General features: G+C 40.4%; 1 protein-coding gene across 2 annotated transcripts in view; it reads right to left on the bottom strand.

Moving 5' to 3' along the window:
* CLINT1 (clathrin interactor 1) overlaps nt 1-8683 on the bottom strand; it is a 58297-nt gene extending 49614 nt beyond the window's left edge. Inside the window, exon 1 of one of the 2 annotated variants that reach the window (XM_043464845.1) lies at nt 8441-8683. In XM_043464845.1, coding sequence (XP_043320780.1) covers nt 8441-8481 — 41 coding nt within the window. In that variant the 5' untranslated portion in view covers nt 8482-8683. The remainder of the gene's footprint in view (nt 1-8440) is intronic. The other variant, XM_043464846.1, reaches the window with a different exon arrangement.
* Between the last annotated feature and the right edge of the window lie 7372 nt (nt 8684-16055).

Here is a 16055-nt window from a genome sequence, read left to right as displayed (position 1 = left end):
AAGATTTCCTTTTCCACTGACAAAAACAACTGTTTGCTTCTCAATCATTGAAGGGCATCCTACTCACAGACAATATTCAGAGGCTAGAAAAATTTTCTTTTATGATCAGTATATATAGGGAAAAAAAGAATAAATGCTTATTGAATTTGATTCAGAAGCTTATAAACTTCTTCCAAGTAATTTTTAACTGGTTTAAGGCATTCACCAGTAATTCACCTTTATTACAGTAATGTCTTGTACAAGTCAGCAAAAGCTGTGAAATATATGTTCTAAAAGCAGACACTAGATTTAAATCTAGATTCTATTTTCTAGATGTGTGATTTCAGGCAAGTTTCTGGACTTCTCTGTGGCCAATTTTCTCAACCACAAATTAATATTAATAATGCTGTCACTACTGTTACTGGCACATGGCAAATACTCAATAATGATTTATTAGAAGTATCTGGACTTGCCCTCAAGAGGGTTACATCCCAGAGGCAGCAGATGGGACAGATGTAAATAAAAGTAGCAGAAGTGGCTTGTGCTGAAATAATAGCAGAGCAGCTTGTGTGAATGCAGGCATTTTATCAGACTGACACAGAACAGTGAGTGAGGAAGAGTGGTGGTAGATGAGGTCAGAGAGAGCAGCAGAGCTAGACCACGGAGAGGCTGGTAAACAGCAAAATAGAAAGTGGCTGGAGAGTTATGAACTACTGTGACTTAAACAGTTTTAAAGAATCACCCTTGTTGCTGTGTGCAGATTACAGGATTAAAATTTTTATTTGGCTTCATAAGAAATGAGCCACACTTCAGAAACCCATTCAGTACCAAACTTATAACTATAAACCAAACATATCATACCATTATGGTTTAACTGTTAATAAAAAGTTTTAATCATACAACCTTAAGTCACTTTTAAAAGTTACAAGTGATGAATGTTCTTTAATGATTAGTTAATATTGCATGAAAACAAATAGCAAGAAAAACAAATTGAATTTTCAATGTGTATCTTCTTTCTATTACAAAAATAAAGGCTATCTAAGGGAATTCCCTGGTGGGCTAGTGGTTAGCACTCCACACTTTCACTGAGAGGGTCTGATTCAATGCCTGGTGGGAAAACTAAGATCCCACAAGCCACAATGGGTACAGCCAAAGAGAAAAACAAAAGCAGGGCCAGGGTGGGGTGGGTCGCCGGTATTTAGATGCGAATTTTTTTTTTTTTTTTGACTGAAAAATTTTACCTGATGAGTTTGTGTGGAAGTTATAAAAAGTTGGGCTTCCCTTGTGGCTCAGCTGGTAAAGAATCTGCCTGCAATGCAGGAGACCTAAGTTCGCTCCCTGGGTTGGGAAGATCCTCTGGAGAAGAGAAAGGCTACCCACTCCAGTATTCTGGCTTGGAGAATTTCATGGACTCTATAGTCCATGGGGTCGCAAAGAGTTGGACACGACTGAGTGACTTTCACTATAAAAAATTATTCATAATTAGAATTATGTATAACTTACTCTCCAGGTGTGTGCACGTGTGATCAGTTGTATTTAACTCTTTGAGACTCCATGGACTACAGCCAGCCAGGCTCCTCTGTCCATGGAATTTTCCAGGCAAAGAATACTGGAGTGGGTTGCCATTTCCTTCTCCAGGGGATCTTCCCAACCCAGGGATCGAAACTTACTCTCCTGAGAATTTATAAACTAAGCAAAATTCCTATGTCAAAACACTCCAAAACAGGGCTAACTGGACTTAAGTACAAAACACACCTGGCTATTGTTGCACATTAACAAAATTATTCATATTTAATAATTCATTAGCTAGATCTATCCACAGCCATGAGGAGCTATCAACTGGTTCCAATGTGAGAATGCATTATGTTACTCTACTTATATTTAATTTTCTGGCTAATGGACTCTGGTAAGACAAAATGATTTCTTACCAACTTGGGACAGTGTGTCGAAAAACTGGAAAGCACACTGCAACGTGCTTTCCTTGTAAATGTGTGTTCACTCAGTTGTGTCTGACTCTTCACAACCCCATGGGTGCTGCAGCCCACAGGCTCCTCTGTCCATGGGATTTCCCAGGAAAGAATACTGGAGTGTGTTACCATTTCCTTCTCCAGGGGATCTTCCTGACCCAGGGACTGATCCCATGCCTTCTCCATCTCCTGCATTGGCAGGCAGGTTCCTTATCCACTGAGCCACCTGGAAAGCCCCCTTTCTTGTATATACTGCTCATCTACTATCAGAGATTATGAATTGGGTATCACATTTTAGAGTTACTTTTCTTGATTCTGTTCAGTTTCTTTAAGGATAGATTGTCCACTTCAATTTGCCTTCATAAATCTTTATGTATTTTAGAAGAAATATTTTATATTAGCAGCATCTTTAAAACCTTGAGAAATACAAAACAAGCTGAAAAAAAATTAGCAGATGGAAATTGCAATATGTCTTTCCAAAGACTTTATTCCTCAACGTGTCTTTCAAAAGAGTTTCTGTAATATGCTTTACGATATTAAAGGCATTTGTGATTTGCTAAACACAACACAAGGCACACATAACAGATATTTTTATGAGTTCTATGGGTTGTTTAATGTGTCTATTTAGGTGAATACACATTGAAAATAATGATTTATAGATTAAGACACAGTTCTTACACACTCGTAAATAATTTAGTTTGACATTTTCTTTATTCCTTCAAACACTATATTCTTTTGATTTTTTTCTACATTATAAATTGTTCTAAATTATTTTGTGCTTTGCACAATAACAGTAGCATTTCAAGAGTTTATGTCAAGCACTATGCTAAGTGTTTCGCATAAATTTAATCCTCACTAGAACTCAGTAAAACAAAATACCATCCTATTTTATAGATGGGAAAGTTTGGAGATATTGTCCTAATCCCCAGGATCACTATTTCTTAGTGATGGACCTCGGATTTCAATCCAGTTCTGATCTCTGAACCACAAACTTCTTCCCAGATTCACTCAACACCAGATGGAAGTGCCTAAATATAAGACAGTGCATACAGCTAGCAAAGTAATATAAAAATATATACAGGGACTAGCATACATAATTAGACTTAACAATGAAAGGTCATAAGAAGTGACACCTTAAAAAAAAAAAAATAGTTAAGTATACGTCCCAGAATGTTAGGTAATGTCAGCTAAGACTAAAAAGAACTAATCTTTATACATAAGACTCATTAAAAGTACTACAAATGTACTTTGACTCCATGAAGTAGTCCTGTTGTCCCCAAAATTGGAATTTGAATTTATCAAGTGAGTAGATACAATTACCAAATTGCAGGACATATAGACGTTAGAGAAACAAACAACCCTATGGGAACCAATTAACAAAATCCAAACTGAAGAAAATACAAAAAACTTAATTTCTTCAACAAATAAACAATAAGAGTGGAAAAAGAAGACCGGGATTGAACCTACACAAAAACAGAATCAAAAGATACACCCACCAACTCAGAGAAACATCAAAGAGGAATCATGAGGTAAATGAGAAAGGAATGATGACTGAACATTCGATATAAAGAATCATCTTTTTTAAAAGGTATGATAATGATATTATGATTATAATTAAAAAAAAGATGACTCTTTACCTTTTGGAGATTGATACAAATGAAATGATACATTGTCTTGAATTTGCTTCAAAATAATATGGAGTGGGGACTGTAGGCAGAAACACAGGTAAACCAAGACTAGCCAAACTTTGAAGCTAGGTCTGTGTAAGCAGGGATTCACTACCTCCATTTTTGGATCTATTTGAAATTTTCCAAAATAAAGGCCCCAAATTAAATTCCAATTAGATCTAAATATGAAACATAAAATTTCTTCAAGATTAAAAAAAGTTACATAAGCTGTCTATACTCTTCTTTTTTTTCTTAAAGGAAATATTAAATAAACATTGGAAATAAGAAGAAAATAACACAAGAGCACAGAAAAAGGGTCAACTATGGAGCCATACTGTAAAACCTAGGAGTATTAGTTAGAGGTACTTAAAAAAACCGAATACTTTTAGTGGATGTATCAGTAAACAGATGAAAAACTACTTAAAAACACTAGGGCACAGGAAAATATAAGAGGCATCTAAGAGCTTTTAAAAACCACCTTGGCAATAGTACTAACTAGACTAAAGTACAGAAAAATCACTCCTAAGATAACGCTCGCAAAAGAGAAAACTCATCTTTCTTTGGAATTAAATTCTTAGTATTTACTTGTGTCCAGTTACTAGAAGAGAGGAAGAAAGGATAATGAATTTACTGTTTCAGCAATAACAACTGGTTTAAAGAAAATTTGATATGGTGAGGCTAGAAAGCTGAAAATCACTTTTATTTTCAAGTTCTAAGAAGCAAACTGAACAGAGATTTACTGGTAAGACAGGGAAATTAGGGGGAACACATCTGAGGACTGAAAGGGAAAACCAATGATAAGTTCAAGTTGTAGCATATCTGTAGTGGCAAATTTTTTTTAAGACAGGTATTGTATTTTTCAAGTCCAGAAAATACAGTACTATTCCAATAAATAATAAATGTATTATCTGGTGAAATAACTGAATGAAATATTTTCTATTAAAAGTGAAGGGTTCTCCTTCTGGGGTCAGCTAGACTAGAAATTTGCACAATTCTATTATGTTATGCAAACATTTAGAAATTAAAAACATGCAAATACACCAACAAAAATCATCTTAAAGGGAAAAAAATGCAAGCTATGCTTAAGAGAATAACTTAAAATGGACAATCTATAGTAACTGATAGCGCTGTTTGAATCACTATCTTAAAAAGAATAAGGGCCACTGATGAAATAGATTTACCATTAATATTATTCCTTGCATGAAAGAGAAGGATTAGCTGGCCTTGAACAGTAAGTAGTAATAAGTGGTTTGATTCACCACTACCAGGTTACCTTCACTGCATTTCCAAAATTTGAAGAAGACAACAGAACTGCAGCAACTTTCAGTTTATACCAAAAATGGGATAACAAAATATAAAAGTGCTCAATTTTATTTCAGCATCACATGAAGGGAGGCAGGTCAAAGGATGACAATGGTCAAGCTAGTCCCAGTTGGTGGGAGTGGTGCCACTTATCCTTTCCTGCCACAGCTCCCTTTAATGCAACTTGAGTACATGTGGGAGGAAACTGGCACTCCAAGCTCTGGTGAGCTTTTGGTTTTATCTGCCTTTCCTCAGTTCCACAATGTCCTGCAAAACAGAGGCATTTAATACCACGAGCAGGTTCAAAACTTGTGGAAAGTATCTCCCTAACCCTCCATGAAAGTTTTCAAAATCTCAAAAGTCATAAAATATATCATCACACTTAAGAACTGCCATCATACTGGATCTAACAGTGCTTCAGAGGACACAAGAGCACATTTTTCCTTCTGAAGTAAACTTCATTGGGTAGGGATATATACTAAATAAAAGTCCTAATTTTCCAGTCATGGATTGCACTTATTTACTGCATAAAGCAATTAAATATAACATTTATTGTCACATAAAAAAATTGTCTTTTCAGCTGCAACTGTCTCTGGTGGATAATGACTTTCTAAAATTTATCTGCTGTTATGAAATACTTATTCCATTTTTTCCCCCGACAGAAATTTATATCTCCAAAATGCCAACAAGGCTGGAAAGTCATTCTAGTACAATCCCATCATTTTAAAGATAAGGAATCCAAGCTCTGGAGAGTCATATTATTCTGCCTCAAATTATACATATGGCTAATTTAAAATGCAGTATCAGAATGTGAACCCAGGTCTCCCCAAACCTCTAGCCAGTGCTATATCATATAAAGCCTCATTTCTATTCAACACAGCTCTCAGAGCAGTCCTTTATCACTTTATTGTTTCCTCTTTTGCAAGTTTCCTCATCACCTTATCCCCTTGATAATCTGAATAGCTATTCTACGGATCTGTTTCACTTCCATTATGGCAATTTAAGATGAACAGTCTAAATGGGTATAGTGCCACAGGTACTGGTTTTGTAAAATGTTTGTATTTGGGGTGGAAGAACTATTTGTTTTCTGTCAGTGAAAGATGAAAATTAAGTACTCATCAGTAAAATAACCTCATGTTCTAATCCTAATATGTGTCAGACCCCACTGAAAGTTTTAAAAAAAAGTCCTTGGTGGCAACATTCTTACATGTTCTTGAGTAACTTGGTTTAAGTTTCCATTCTTTTTAAAATTTTTTAAGATACTTATTTATTTGGCTGCAGGTAGTCTTAGTCGCTGCATGTGGGATCTAGTTCTCTGACCAGGGATGGAACCCGGCTGGGCCCCCTGTACTGAAGCCCCAAGTCTTTTGTCACTGGACCACCAGGGAAATCCCCAGGTTTCCATTCTTATTTCGGTGGTAAAAAGGAAGACTGAAGTTATTTTTCAACAGCAGTTCTTCTATTAGATTGACTTGATAGCTATGTATATGACAAATTTAATCTGAGATACTTGAAACTTAGTAACAAAGGTGAGAAAAACAACATGAAAAGAACAAGAATATTGACTTGTCTCCTGAAAAAGTGCACCCTGTCTTCAAACTTTTGAGTACCACAAATTTAGTCCCCTAAGATAAGAAGGTGCTTTATTAGTGATTTTTCTTCCACCGACCTCTGGTTAAGAAATAGTTTTGTAGAGATTTTTGGATCTTCAGAGACAGTTTAAGCTGGTATCCTTTACACCATATATTAAAGAACAACTAATAAACTTGGATTAAAAAAACAAAAACATGACTTTATTTTTACCTTTGGAAAGCAAAGGATATATAAATAGCAAAACAAAACCAAAATAAAGGACTGAGGACTTAATGGTCAAATAAATGGTTGACAAAGCAAGACCACCAAATCACTTTTCAAACATGGAGCTTTTCTCTTAATGAATTTTAATACTACTCTGCAGAACATGTGCTATAATTATCAAAAGCATACTGATCTAAACTTACTGCATTATGGCCTTTATATGCTATTTAAGTCCTTCGCCCTTAATTCTCACAACATTCTAAGGTAAATATCCATCACTATTTTCATATTTCACCTGAGAAAACTGGGACACTTCAAGGTTAAGTAATTTGCCAAGGTTATAGAGCTTGAATCCAGCTCTGCAGGTTCAGAAATCTGTGCCCCTTAGGCACTCTACTGCATTCTCGGTAGCACAGAAAACTTGAAAATACAGTCAAACTCTATCTGAGGCATTATCCAAGCCACTGAATTTTTTCTTATTGAAGTATAATTGATTTATAATATTAGTTTCAGGTGTACAAACAGTAATTCGATAATTTAACAGAGTATACTGTTTAAAGTTATTATAAAATGGTAGCTGTATTTCCTATGCTGTACATTATATGCTTGGATCTAATTTATTTTATACATAGCAGTTTACAATAAGTTATTTTTTGAGGAGTCAAGAAAGCCAAGAATTTGCCATCCTCACTTCCTGATTTTAGGTTGGATGAGTGGCACAAATGAACTGTTTCTGCCATTACACTTATTACATCCTCACTAAAACCCGAAAAGAAGGGGACTAGTTAAATTCTTAAACTTTACTTCCTGCTGTCCTAGAAGTCCTTACTTAATCACTGTTATAATCTATATGATACACTCAATGTAAGTGTTAAGGTTTCCCTAGGGTAGTAAGATACTAAAGTGATCACTTAAAGAATATCAGCTATGCATTACTCATTTTACCTGTCAGTGTACTTACAAGTAGATCAACAGGATATAAACCTGGGTTGTTTCCTTCTTTAGGAGACATTTCTTGTTAATTCATTCATTAGTTAATTAAACCAAATGGAAAAAATGGCCCTCCAAAAATGAAATGTAGTGAAAACGGAAACAGAGGAAAGGAATCACAGTAAGTTACATGGTGATCTACTCTCACTAGTGTTAGAAAACCAAAGGAGAGAGTCTGAGTAACTTCAGTCTGACCACAATGGCCACTTGTTACACCTACCACCCACTGCAATACCTTAGGCTCATTAGTAATTAAAAGAAGCTCAGCAAGGTAAAGGACACATCCCAATCAGGCCTAAGGTCTCTACAACACACGCTGAGGAGCACCGGGAGCCACTGAAGTAAGTTCCCCCACCCTCGAGCTTTCACTGCTGCCCAGGAAGCAGACCAAAAACCAGGGGCCAAGACAGTTCTCCGGCCAGGGCAGTGACCCAGCTCGAGACAACCCTGCCCCCGCCCCTGATCAAAGTGTCCGCGCCTAGAGGGGTGGGGAAGCTGGAGGGTGAGGAAGGCCTGGATAGGAGATAAGGAGACCAAGATGTTTCCACAGAGAAAAGGTCCCTTCGATTGGCGGATCGGGACGCGGCCCCGGGCCGAGAAGAGAGTCGCCCGCCGCCATGATAGGGCCGGCCCATCTGGGGGGCGTGACGCGGACGGCCCGGAGCGCAGAACCGGCTCCCCTTTCCCCCCGCCCCTCCCCCGCGTGGGCCTCGGCCACAACTGCCCCCCGATACTCACGCTTTGTCCACCAGCTCCCGCACCTTCCACATGTTCAACATCTTGCCCGAGCGGGCCGGGCTTCTACCTCCCTCTCCTGTACCCCACGGACTCCGGAACACTTCCGCGCCGGGGCAGATCCAGGCCGGGGTCGCTGCCGCCGCCGCCGCCGCCACCCGCCGCCTCAAACTCCCCCAGTCAGCTCCTTCTCTTGCCACAGCCGCGGCGCCGCCAGTGACACGTCGAGACGCGGGGGCAGAAGCGCTGCGTGGAGCGGAAGTGCCTGACTTTCCGCCCGCTGCGCGCGGGGCACGCTGGGACTTGTAGTTCTCTGTGCGCCAAATTAGGCTGAAAGTTTCAGAGGAAAGGTAAAGTTAGGACTCTTCGGTAAAAGAGCTCCCCGGATTCTCCGCACCGCTACGCAGTAGTCATTATGAATGTGAAAGTTGGGCCATAAAGAAAGTCGAGAGACGAAGAATGATCCTTTTGAACTGTGGTGTTGGAGAAGACCCTTGAGAGTCCCTTGGACTGCAAGGAGATCCAACCAGTCCATCCTAAAAGAGATTAGTCCTGAATGTTCATTGGAAGGACTGATGCTGAAACTGAAACTCCAATACTTTGGCTACCTGATGCGAAGAACTGACTCATTAGAAAAGACCCTGATGCTGGGAAAGATTGAAGACGGGAGGAGAAGGGGACGACAGAGGATGAGACGGTTGGGTGGCGTTACCAACTCGATAGACATGAGTTTGCGCAAGCTCCAGGAGATGGTGAAGGACAGGGAAGCGTGGTGAGCTGCAGTCGATGAGGTCGCAAAGAGTCGGACACGACTGAGTGGGTGAGCAAGAACAACAACAACAGTGGACAGAGGACCCTGGCAGGCTGCAGTCCGTAGGATCTCAGAGTCGGAAACGACTGAAGTGACAGCATGCACATGATGACTGTAAGAAGTATAATTGGCATATGTACTCCTTATTGACAGAAGTAATTCTGTATTTGGTTCCAAATGCCTAAATATACTTCCTTCCCTGGGCTCTAGTTTCCATCCTTGTAAATTGAAAAGGTTGTATCTTAAAACCTATTCCATTCTAATCCGACCACACAGTGCTCTTGTATTTAGACAGATACTTGATATCCTTGTTAGATACTTACTGTAAAGTTCAGAACCTCAGTTTACATTCCATGGGAAATTGTAGAAAAACAACACTACAACATTACGACGGGCCCAAGAACCTGACAGGTGTATGTTCCCAAAGTGTAGATATACACCTACACTGCATTCATTGTTTTATTGCAATGATTATTGTCACTTTATTTTTCACTTACTCATTTTTTGACAATGTTCATGTTAGAGCCACAAACACTCTTAAAGTTCATTTAGTCAAACTGCTTAAATTTTACAGTTCTTTACATTCTACAAATTTTTATTGAACATTTTCTACGTGCCAGGAGTGGGGAAAAGGAGAAGGGGACGACAGAGGATGAGATGGTTGGATGGTATCACCAACTCAATGGACATGAGTTCGAGTAAATGCGATGAGTTGGTGATGGACAGGGAGGCCTGGTGGGCTACAGTCCATGGGATCGCAAAGAGTTGGACACGACTGAGTGACTGAACTGAACTGAACTGAAGGAGTGGGGAACACAGCTGGGAAGAAGACAGGCAAGGCCTCAGCTCTCTTGGATCTTAAAGGTCTTTGGAGGAAAACATAGTAATCAAGGGAACGTTTAAGATAATTGCTGATGGAAAGTGCTTGAAGAAAACAGAAGATGATGTTATAGAGAATGATGTTAGAGGAAAATAGTATTAGGGAATATTTAGGGCCTCTTTGAGGACTTTTTTTTTAGGGAGGAGGTAGGATCTTAGTTCCCCCACCTGGGATTGAACCCACCCCCCTGCAGTGGATGCATGGGAAGTCCCCTGAGGACATTTTATTTAAGCTGAAACTTGAATGATAACAAGGAAATGGCAAAATATATATATATATTTTTTAATCTGCAAGAAATTGATTCACAAAGGAGATGTGAAATTGATTGATGCTAGTCATGAAGCTAGATAAAAATGATCCCAAATCAAGAATCTAGAGCACCTGACTCCTTAGTTCTTCAGGTCAAATCAGTTCCTCATACTGCATCCACTAAATAACTGGAAGGAGCTCTGGAAGATTTCCTGAGAAATCTGTATGCAGGTTCAAAAGCAACAGTTAGAGCTGGACATGAAACAACAGACTGGTTCCAAATCAGGAAAGGAGTATGTCAAGACTGTATATTGCCACCCTACTTATTTAACTTATATGCAGGATATATCATGCGAAATGCTGGGCTGGATGAAGCACAAGCTAGAATCAAGATTGCCGGGAGAAATATCAATAACCTCAGATATGCAGATGATACCACCTTTATGGCAGAAAGTGAAGAATTAAAGAGCCCTTTTGATGAAAGTGAAAGAGGAGAGTGAAAAAGTTGGCTAAGAACTCAACATTTGGAACACTAAGATCATGGCCAACATTCAGAAAACTAACATCATGGTATCCAGTCCCATCACTTCATGGCAAATAGATGGGGAAAATGTGGAAACAGTGGCTGACTGTATTTTTCTGAGCTCCAAAATCACTGCAGATGGTGATTGCAGCCATGAAATTAAAAGACACTTACTTCTTGGAAGGAAAGTTATGACCAACCTAGACAGTATATTAAAAAGCAGAAACATTACTTTGCCAAAAAAGGTTCGTCTAGTCAAAGCTACGGTTTTTCCAGTAGTCATGTATGGATGTGAGAGTTGGACTAGAAAGAAAGCTGAGCATCGAAAAATTGATGCTTTTGAACTGTGGTGCTGGAGAAGACTCTTGAAGAGTCCCTTGGACTGCAAGGAGATCCAACCAGTCCATCCTAAAGGAAATCAGTCTTGAATATTCACTGGAAGGACTGATGTTGAAGCTCAAACTCCAACACTTTGGCCACCTGATGCAAAGAACTGACTCATTTGAAAAGACCCTGATGCTGGGAAAGATTGAAAGTGGGAGGAGAAGGGGAAGACAGAGGGTGAGATGGTTGGATGACATCACCGACTTGATGGACATGAGTTTGAGCAAGCTCTGGGAGTTGGTGATGGACAGGGAAGCCTGGTGTGCTACAGTCCATGGGGTCGAAAAGAGTCGGACAGGACTGAGCTACTGAACTGACTGAGTGAGCTCTAGAAGGGCTTTCAGTAAGACTTCAGGATTTCACCAAGACAAGTTGAAAGAATTGCCAGGCAGAAAAGTATAAAAAGCAGAAATCAGGTAAAAACTGTCTGAGAGCTTTGTCAAGACAGGAGTGCTCAGGCAGGCAGAAGTAAAGTGAGTTGAAGAGGTGGGTGGGGAGGCGCAGGTAAAGAGATAGGCAGAGAAATAGGGCTTTCAAATGAGAATTTTGTGTTTCATGTTGAATGGACTGTCCAGCTCAAGATTCGAAGAGTGGAATGTGGCCAGGGAAGATAAGAAAGAGAAACTGCTTTCCATAAATAAGAGCTCAGCAAGTTAACTTTCAAACAAGCAGGTCCAGGGTACACCAGCAGAAAGAGCCTGGCATGAAAATAACCGCCTTCCCCGCCCTAGGCCTGTTTACACATTCATAGTAATTCATGATCAGCTTCACCAGAGTTACCCAGTGAGTACAATAATGTTACCTGCTTTGCCTGCTCTGATAACAAGTTTGAAAGTGTCTAGACTTATTCCAATGTTGTCACCTGTGGTCTGTTCACAGTTGACCAGTGCCATCTAGAATGTAACACCAGAAAACCTGCCTGTCTACCATAGATTCAAAAGAGCCTTTAATAGAAGAACCAGACAAGGAGAGTTTGTTAAAAAGTGGTCTGGTCTCCAAAGACTAGTCATTTGCATTTTAACAAAGTGTTCCATTTTTACCCTTTATCTTGCAAGTTTGAGAGCAGTTTCCATAGTAACATCGTTGTGGCAATTTAAATGTGTCCACAGTAGAAAAATAAACAAGAAAATGTCCCACCTACCCCTCTTCAGGAAAACATATTTTTTATTAAATGGGCTTTTAGTGAGGCCAAACCAGCACAAGGTTTGAAAGCAAATGTACTCAGCAGTGTTACTTCTGTGTGAGGAGCAACTGTAGGTATGCTTATCTCCAATGGCTGGCTCCTTGGCGTGTCCTTCAGAGGAATTTAATTCCTAGTACAGGGTTGTGGCAGCCATGGGAAGGCACCTCCCAGATCTTTCTTCAAGAGAACCCGTTGAGGGGAATGTGGATGGCCAACAGCTCCAGCAGCCACTTCTGCTTCTTGGGAATGACGCACAGCATTTATGCCAAGACTGTGCTGTCAATGGGCTACTCCCAGGCAACGACTGAGCAAGGTGTTCTGGAGCCAGCCAATGCAAGACTCCTCTGCTTGGCCAACAGTTGCCTTAGGCTCCCCCACCCTCCCCTCCCCACCTGGCCCAGATTTCCTCAGTTTTGCTGTAACTGGACAGATTATCTTCTAGCCCAATCTTTCTTCCTTCTCCTTTCTCCCTTGCCAGAACTTCTTGTAGCCTGAGACTCTTCCCATGTACTCTTGTTCCTTCTTCCATTTATCCTTTAATAAATCTCTAATCTACACTTCTAATTCCAGGTTGCCTTCTGCTTCTTGCAGTATCCAAACTAAAACAAGAGGCAAAGAGTTATACCTTGGTTTCAGTATTTGACCCAGTGACTTGTTTTTGATCACACATAACTGCTCTTCTCTAGAAGTCAAGATACTTGGTTTCTGATATTAATATGAGGGTTGCCACAAGAGCAGATTATGTTTTATACAACCCCAGGGCCCCATTTATATGTAGTACCGTGAACTGTCAGTCAGTTAACCACAGAAAGAAAGTAAAAAGTAGTGGTTCAAGAGTGCAGGTTCTGTACCCAAATAAACCTAGGTCCAAATTCTATATCTGCTATTCAGTAGCTTGGTCATTCTGGTTAAGTTAAGTAAACTCATAAAGCATAGAGGTTGTGAATTAGATCTCTGGAGCCAGATTGCCTGGGTTTGAATCTTAGTTTTGCTACTTACTAGCTGTAACTAGGAGAAGGAAATGGCAACCCACTCCAGTGTTCTTGCTTGGAGAATCCCAGGGACGGAGGAGCCTGGTGGACTGCCGTCTATGGGGTCGCACAGAGTCAGACACGACTGAAGCGACTTAGCAGCAGCAGCTGTAAATATATGACCTTGAAATTATTTGATGTCTCACATAGCTCAGTCGGTAAAGAATCTGCCTACAATGCTGGAGACCTGGGTTCAGTTCCTGGGTTAGGAAGATCCCCTGGAGAAGGAAATGGCAACCCACTCCAGTATTCTTGCCTGGAAAATCCCATGAACAGAGGAGCCTGGCAGGCTACAGTCCACTGGGTTGCAAGAGTCGGACATGACTTAAGTGTTTTCTTTTCTTTTCTGTGACTTAGTTTTCTTATCGTAATGGGGAATAACAGAAACTCATCTTAAAAGCTTTCTCAAACAATTAAATAAGCTAATGTTGAAAAATAACTTAGAATAAAATCTGACACAAAATAAACAATCAGTAAATGTTAGTGATCCTCCTGCTACTTGGGCTTCCCAGGTATTGCTTGTGGTAAAAAACCTGCCTGCCAATGCAGGAGATGTGAGACCCGGGTTCAATCTCTGGGTCAGGGAGACCCCTGGAGAAGGGCATGGCACCCCACTCCAGTATTGCCTGGAGAATCCCATGGACAGAGGAGCCTGGTGGGCTATGGTCCATAGGGTTGCAAAGAGTTGGACACAACTGAAGTGACCTATCACAGCACACTGCTGCTATTAATACTATTACTGCTGCTAGTAATTATATTAATCTGCAAAATTTATTCAATATTACAAGTATTTAGTAAGCTCCTACTGTGTTCTACACACTGTGCTAGGTGGTGAGGTGGTGGGCATATAGTCAGAGATAAAATAGACATATTAAACAAGCAAATAGATTTGGTAAACATAGTAAATTCAAAGTGATATGCAGAGGATTGAATGAGGTAATACATATAACTCATTTCACATTGTGTCCTGCATGCAGTGAGTCCTCACTAAATTCTACCTTGTCATTATTATCAGTCTGTTATGTGGATCTCTGGCTTCCCTGGTGGCTCAGATGGTAAAGAATCTGCTAGCAATGCAGAAGACCCAGGTTTGATCCCTGGGTTGTGAAGATCCCCTGGAGAAGGGAATGGCAACCCATTCCAGTATTCTTGCCTGGAGAATTCCATGGACCGAGGAGCCTGGCGGGCTACAGTCCATGGGGTCGCAAAGAGTCAGATAGGACCAAACGATTAACACTTTCACTTTTTTTACTTATGTGGACCTCAACTTTTTCCTTATAATGAGGGGTTGGTCTATCAGAGTATCCTATGCCTAACTAAACATCAGAATCCCTGCATAGCTTTCAAATTTCAGGTTCTCTTTCCTAACTTTTGAGTTCCTGATTCAGTGGGTGTATTCCCTATAATTTTGATCACAAATGACAGAAACTCTCAAAACCAGCTTAAGCAGAGTAAGAGAATTTATTGACCCAGGAGACAGAGGAGTTCAGAGATAGAATTTGCAGGATCTTAGCAAATACAGTCAGAACTCTCTCTGATTTTCATGTCCCTTTATTGCAGTTAAGTTTCTTCTAGTTGGCAGGAAATAGGGTATTAGCTTGTGGAGAATAGGTTCCATTTTTTTGGGTTAGGCAACCAATGGGAAAGAAACACTTTAGTCTTTCATCCACTGAGTCTAATAGCACAGGGGATGACTGGCCCAATTTGGATCACGTACCTATCTTGCTGCCATGCATTGTGCGAGCGCTAGCCCTAGGAGAACTGTGTAGAGTGAGAACCGAAAAGCTCTCTGAAGAAACTGAAGAAAGCCATGGTTGTTTACATAGACAAAAGCAATAGTTGTTAACTACTATAAGTCTAAGGTAGGGTCTGCATCAATGCATGCATGCTCAGTCGCTCAGTGGTGTCCAATTCTTTGTGACCCACCTGGACTGTAGCCCACCAGGTTCCTCTGTCCATGGGATTTTCCAGGCATGAATCTGCAATTAAAAAACTTCGTAAGTGATCTTGCCAGGACTTGGGATGTCTTGAGTTAGATGACACAGGTACTTTCTAGTTCTGATTTTTTTAAAAATTTGGTCTACATTACCGAAAAGTTGGGTTGTGGAGAGCAAAAGAGGAAAGAATGCCATGGAGGATAACTGAAAAGAAAAGGAGTCAGTGAAGAAGGAAGGAGTCAAGTGGAGCCACAGCATCATGCAGCAGGTAAGCTGGTAGCAGGGCATGCCCTCGCCAACTCTCTGTTCTGATTTCCTTTCAGAGCTGTCAGCAGGGCTCAGGTGAATCTATTCAGAGACCCTGGTAGGTGCTCTAAAGGGCTAACACATTCCAAGTCCTTCTGCAAGAGTGTGCAGGTTCTGGCAGTAACGAGATGGAGGCAGAGATGCTCTTGGAATCATTTTCCTGTCTTCTGGGGTGCTCTCGCTCCTTCTGTCCCCTGACCACAGGTGAGGCCAGAGTAGGTGCACTGTTTCTAGTGGCTGGATCTCTGAAAACTCTATTCACAGGAAGCCAAGTTGCCATCAATGAAGCAACTATGTAGCTTATGACTGTGGGA

This window comes from Cervus canadensis, chromosome 4 (genome assembly GCF_019320065.1).
Source record: "Cervus canadensis isolate Bull #8, Minnesota chromosome 4, ASM1932006v1, whole genome shotgun sequence".
Lineage (NCBI taxonomy): Eukaryota > Metazoa > Chordata > Mammalia > Artiodactyla > Cervidae > Cervus > Cervus canadensis.
This window is presented reverse-complemented; position numbering and strand designations above follow the sequence as displayed.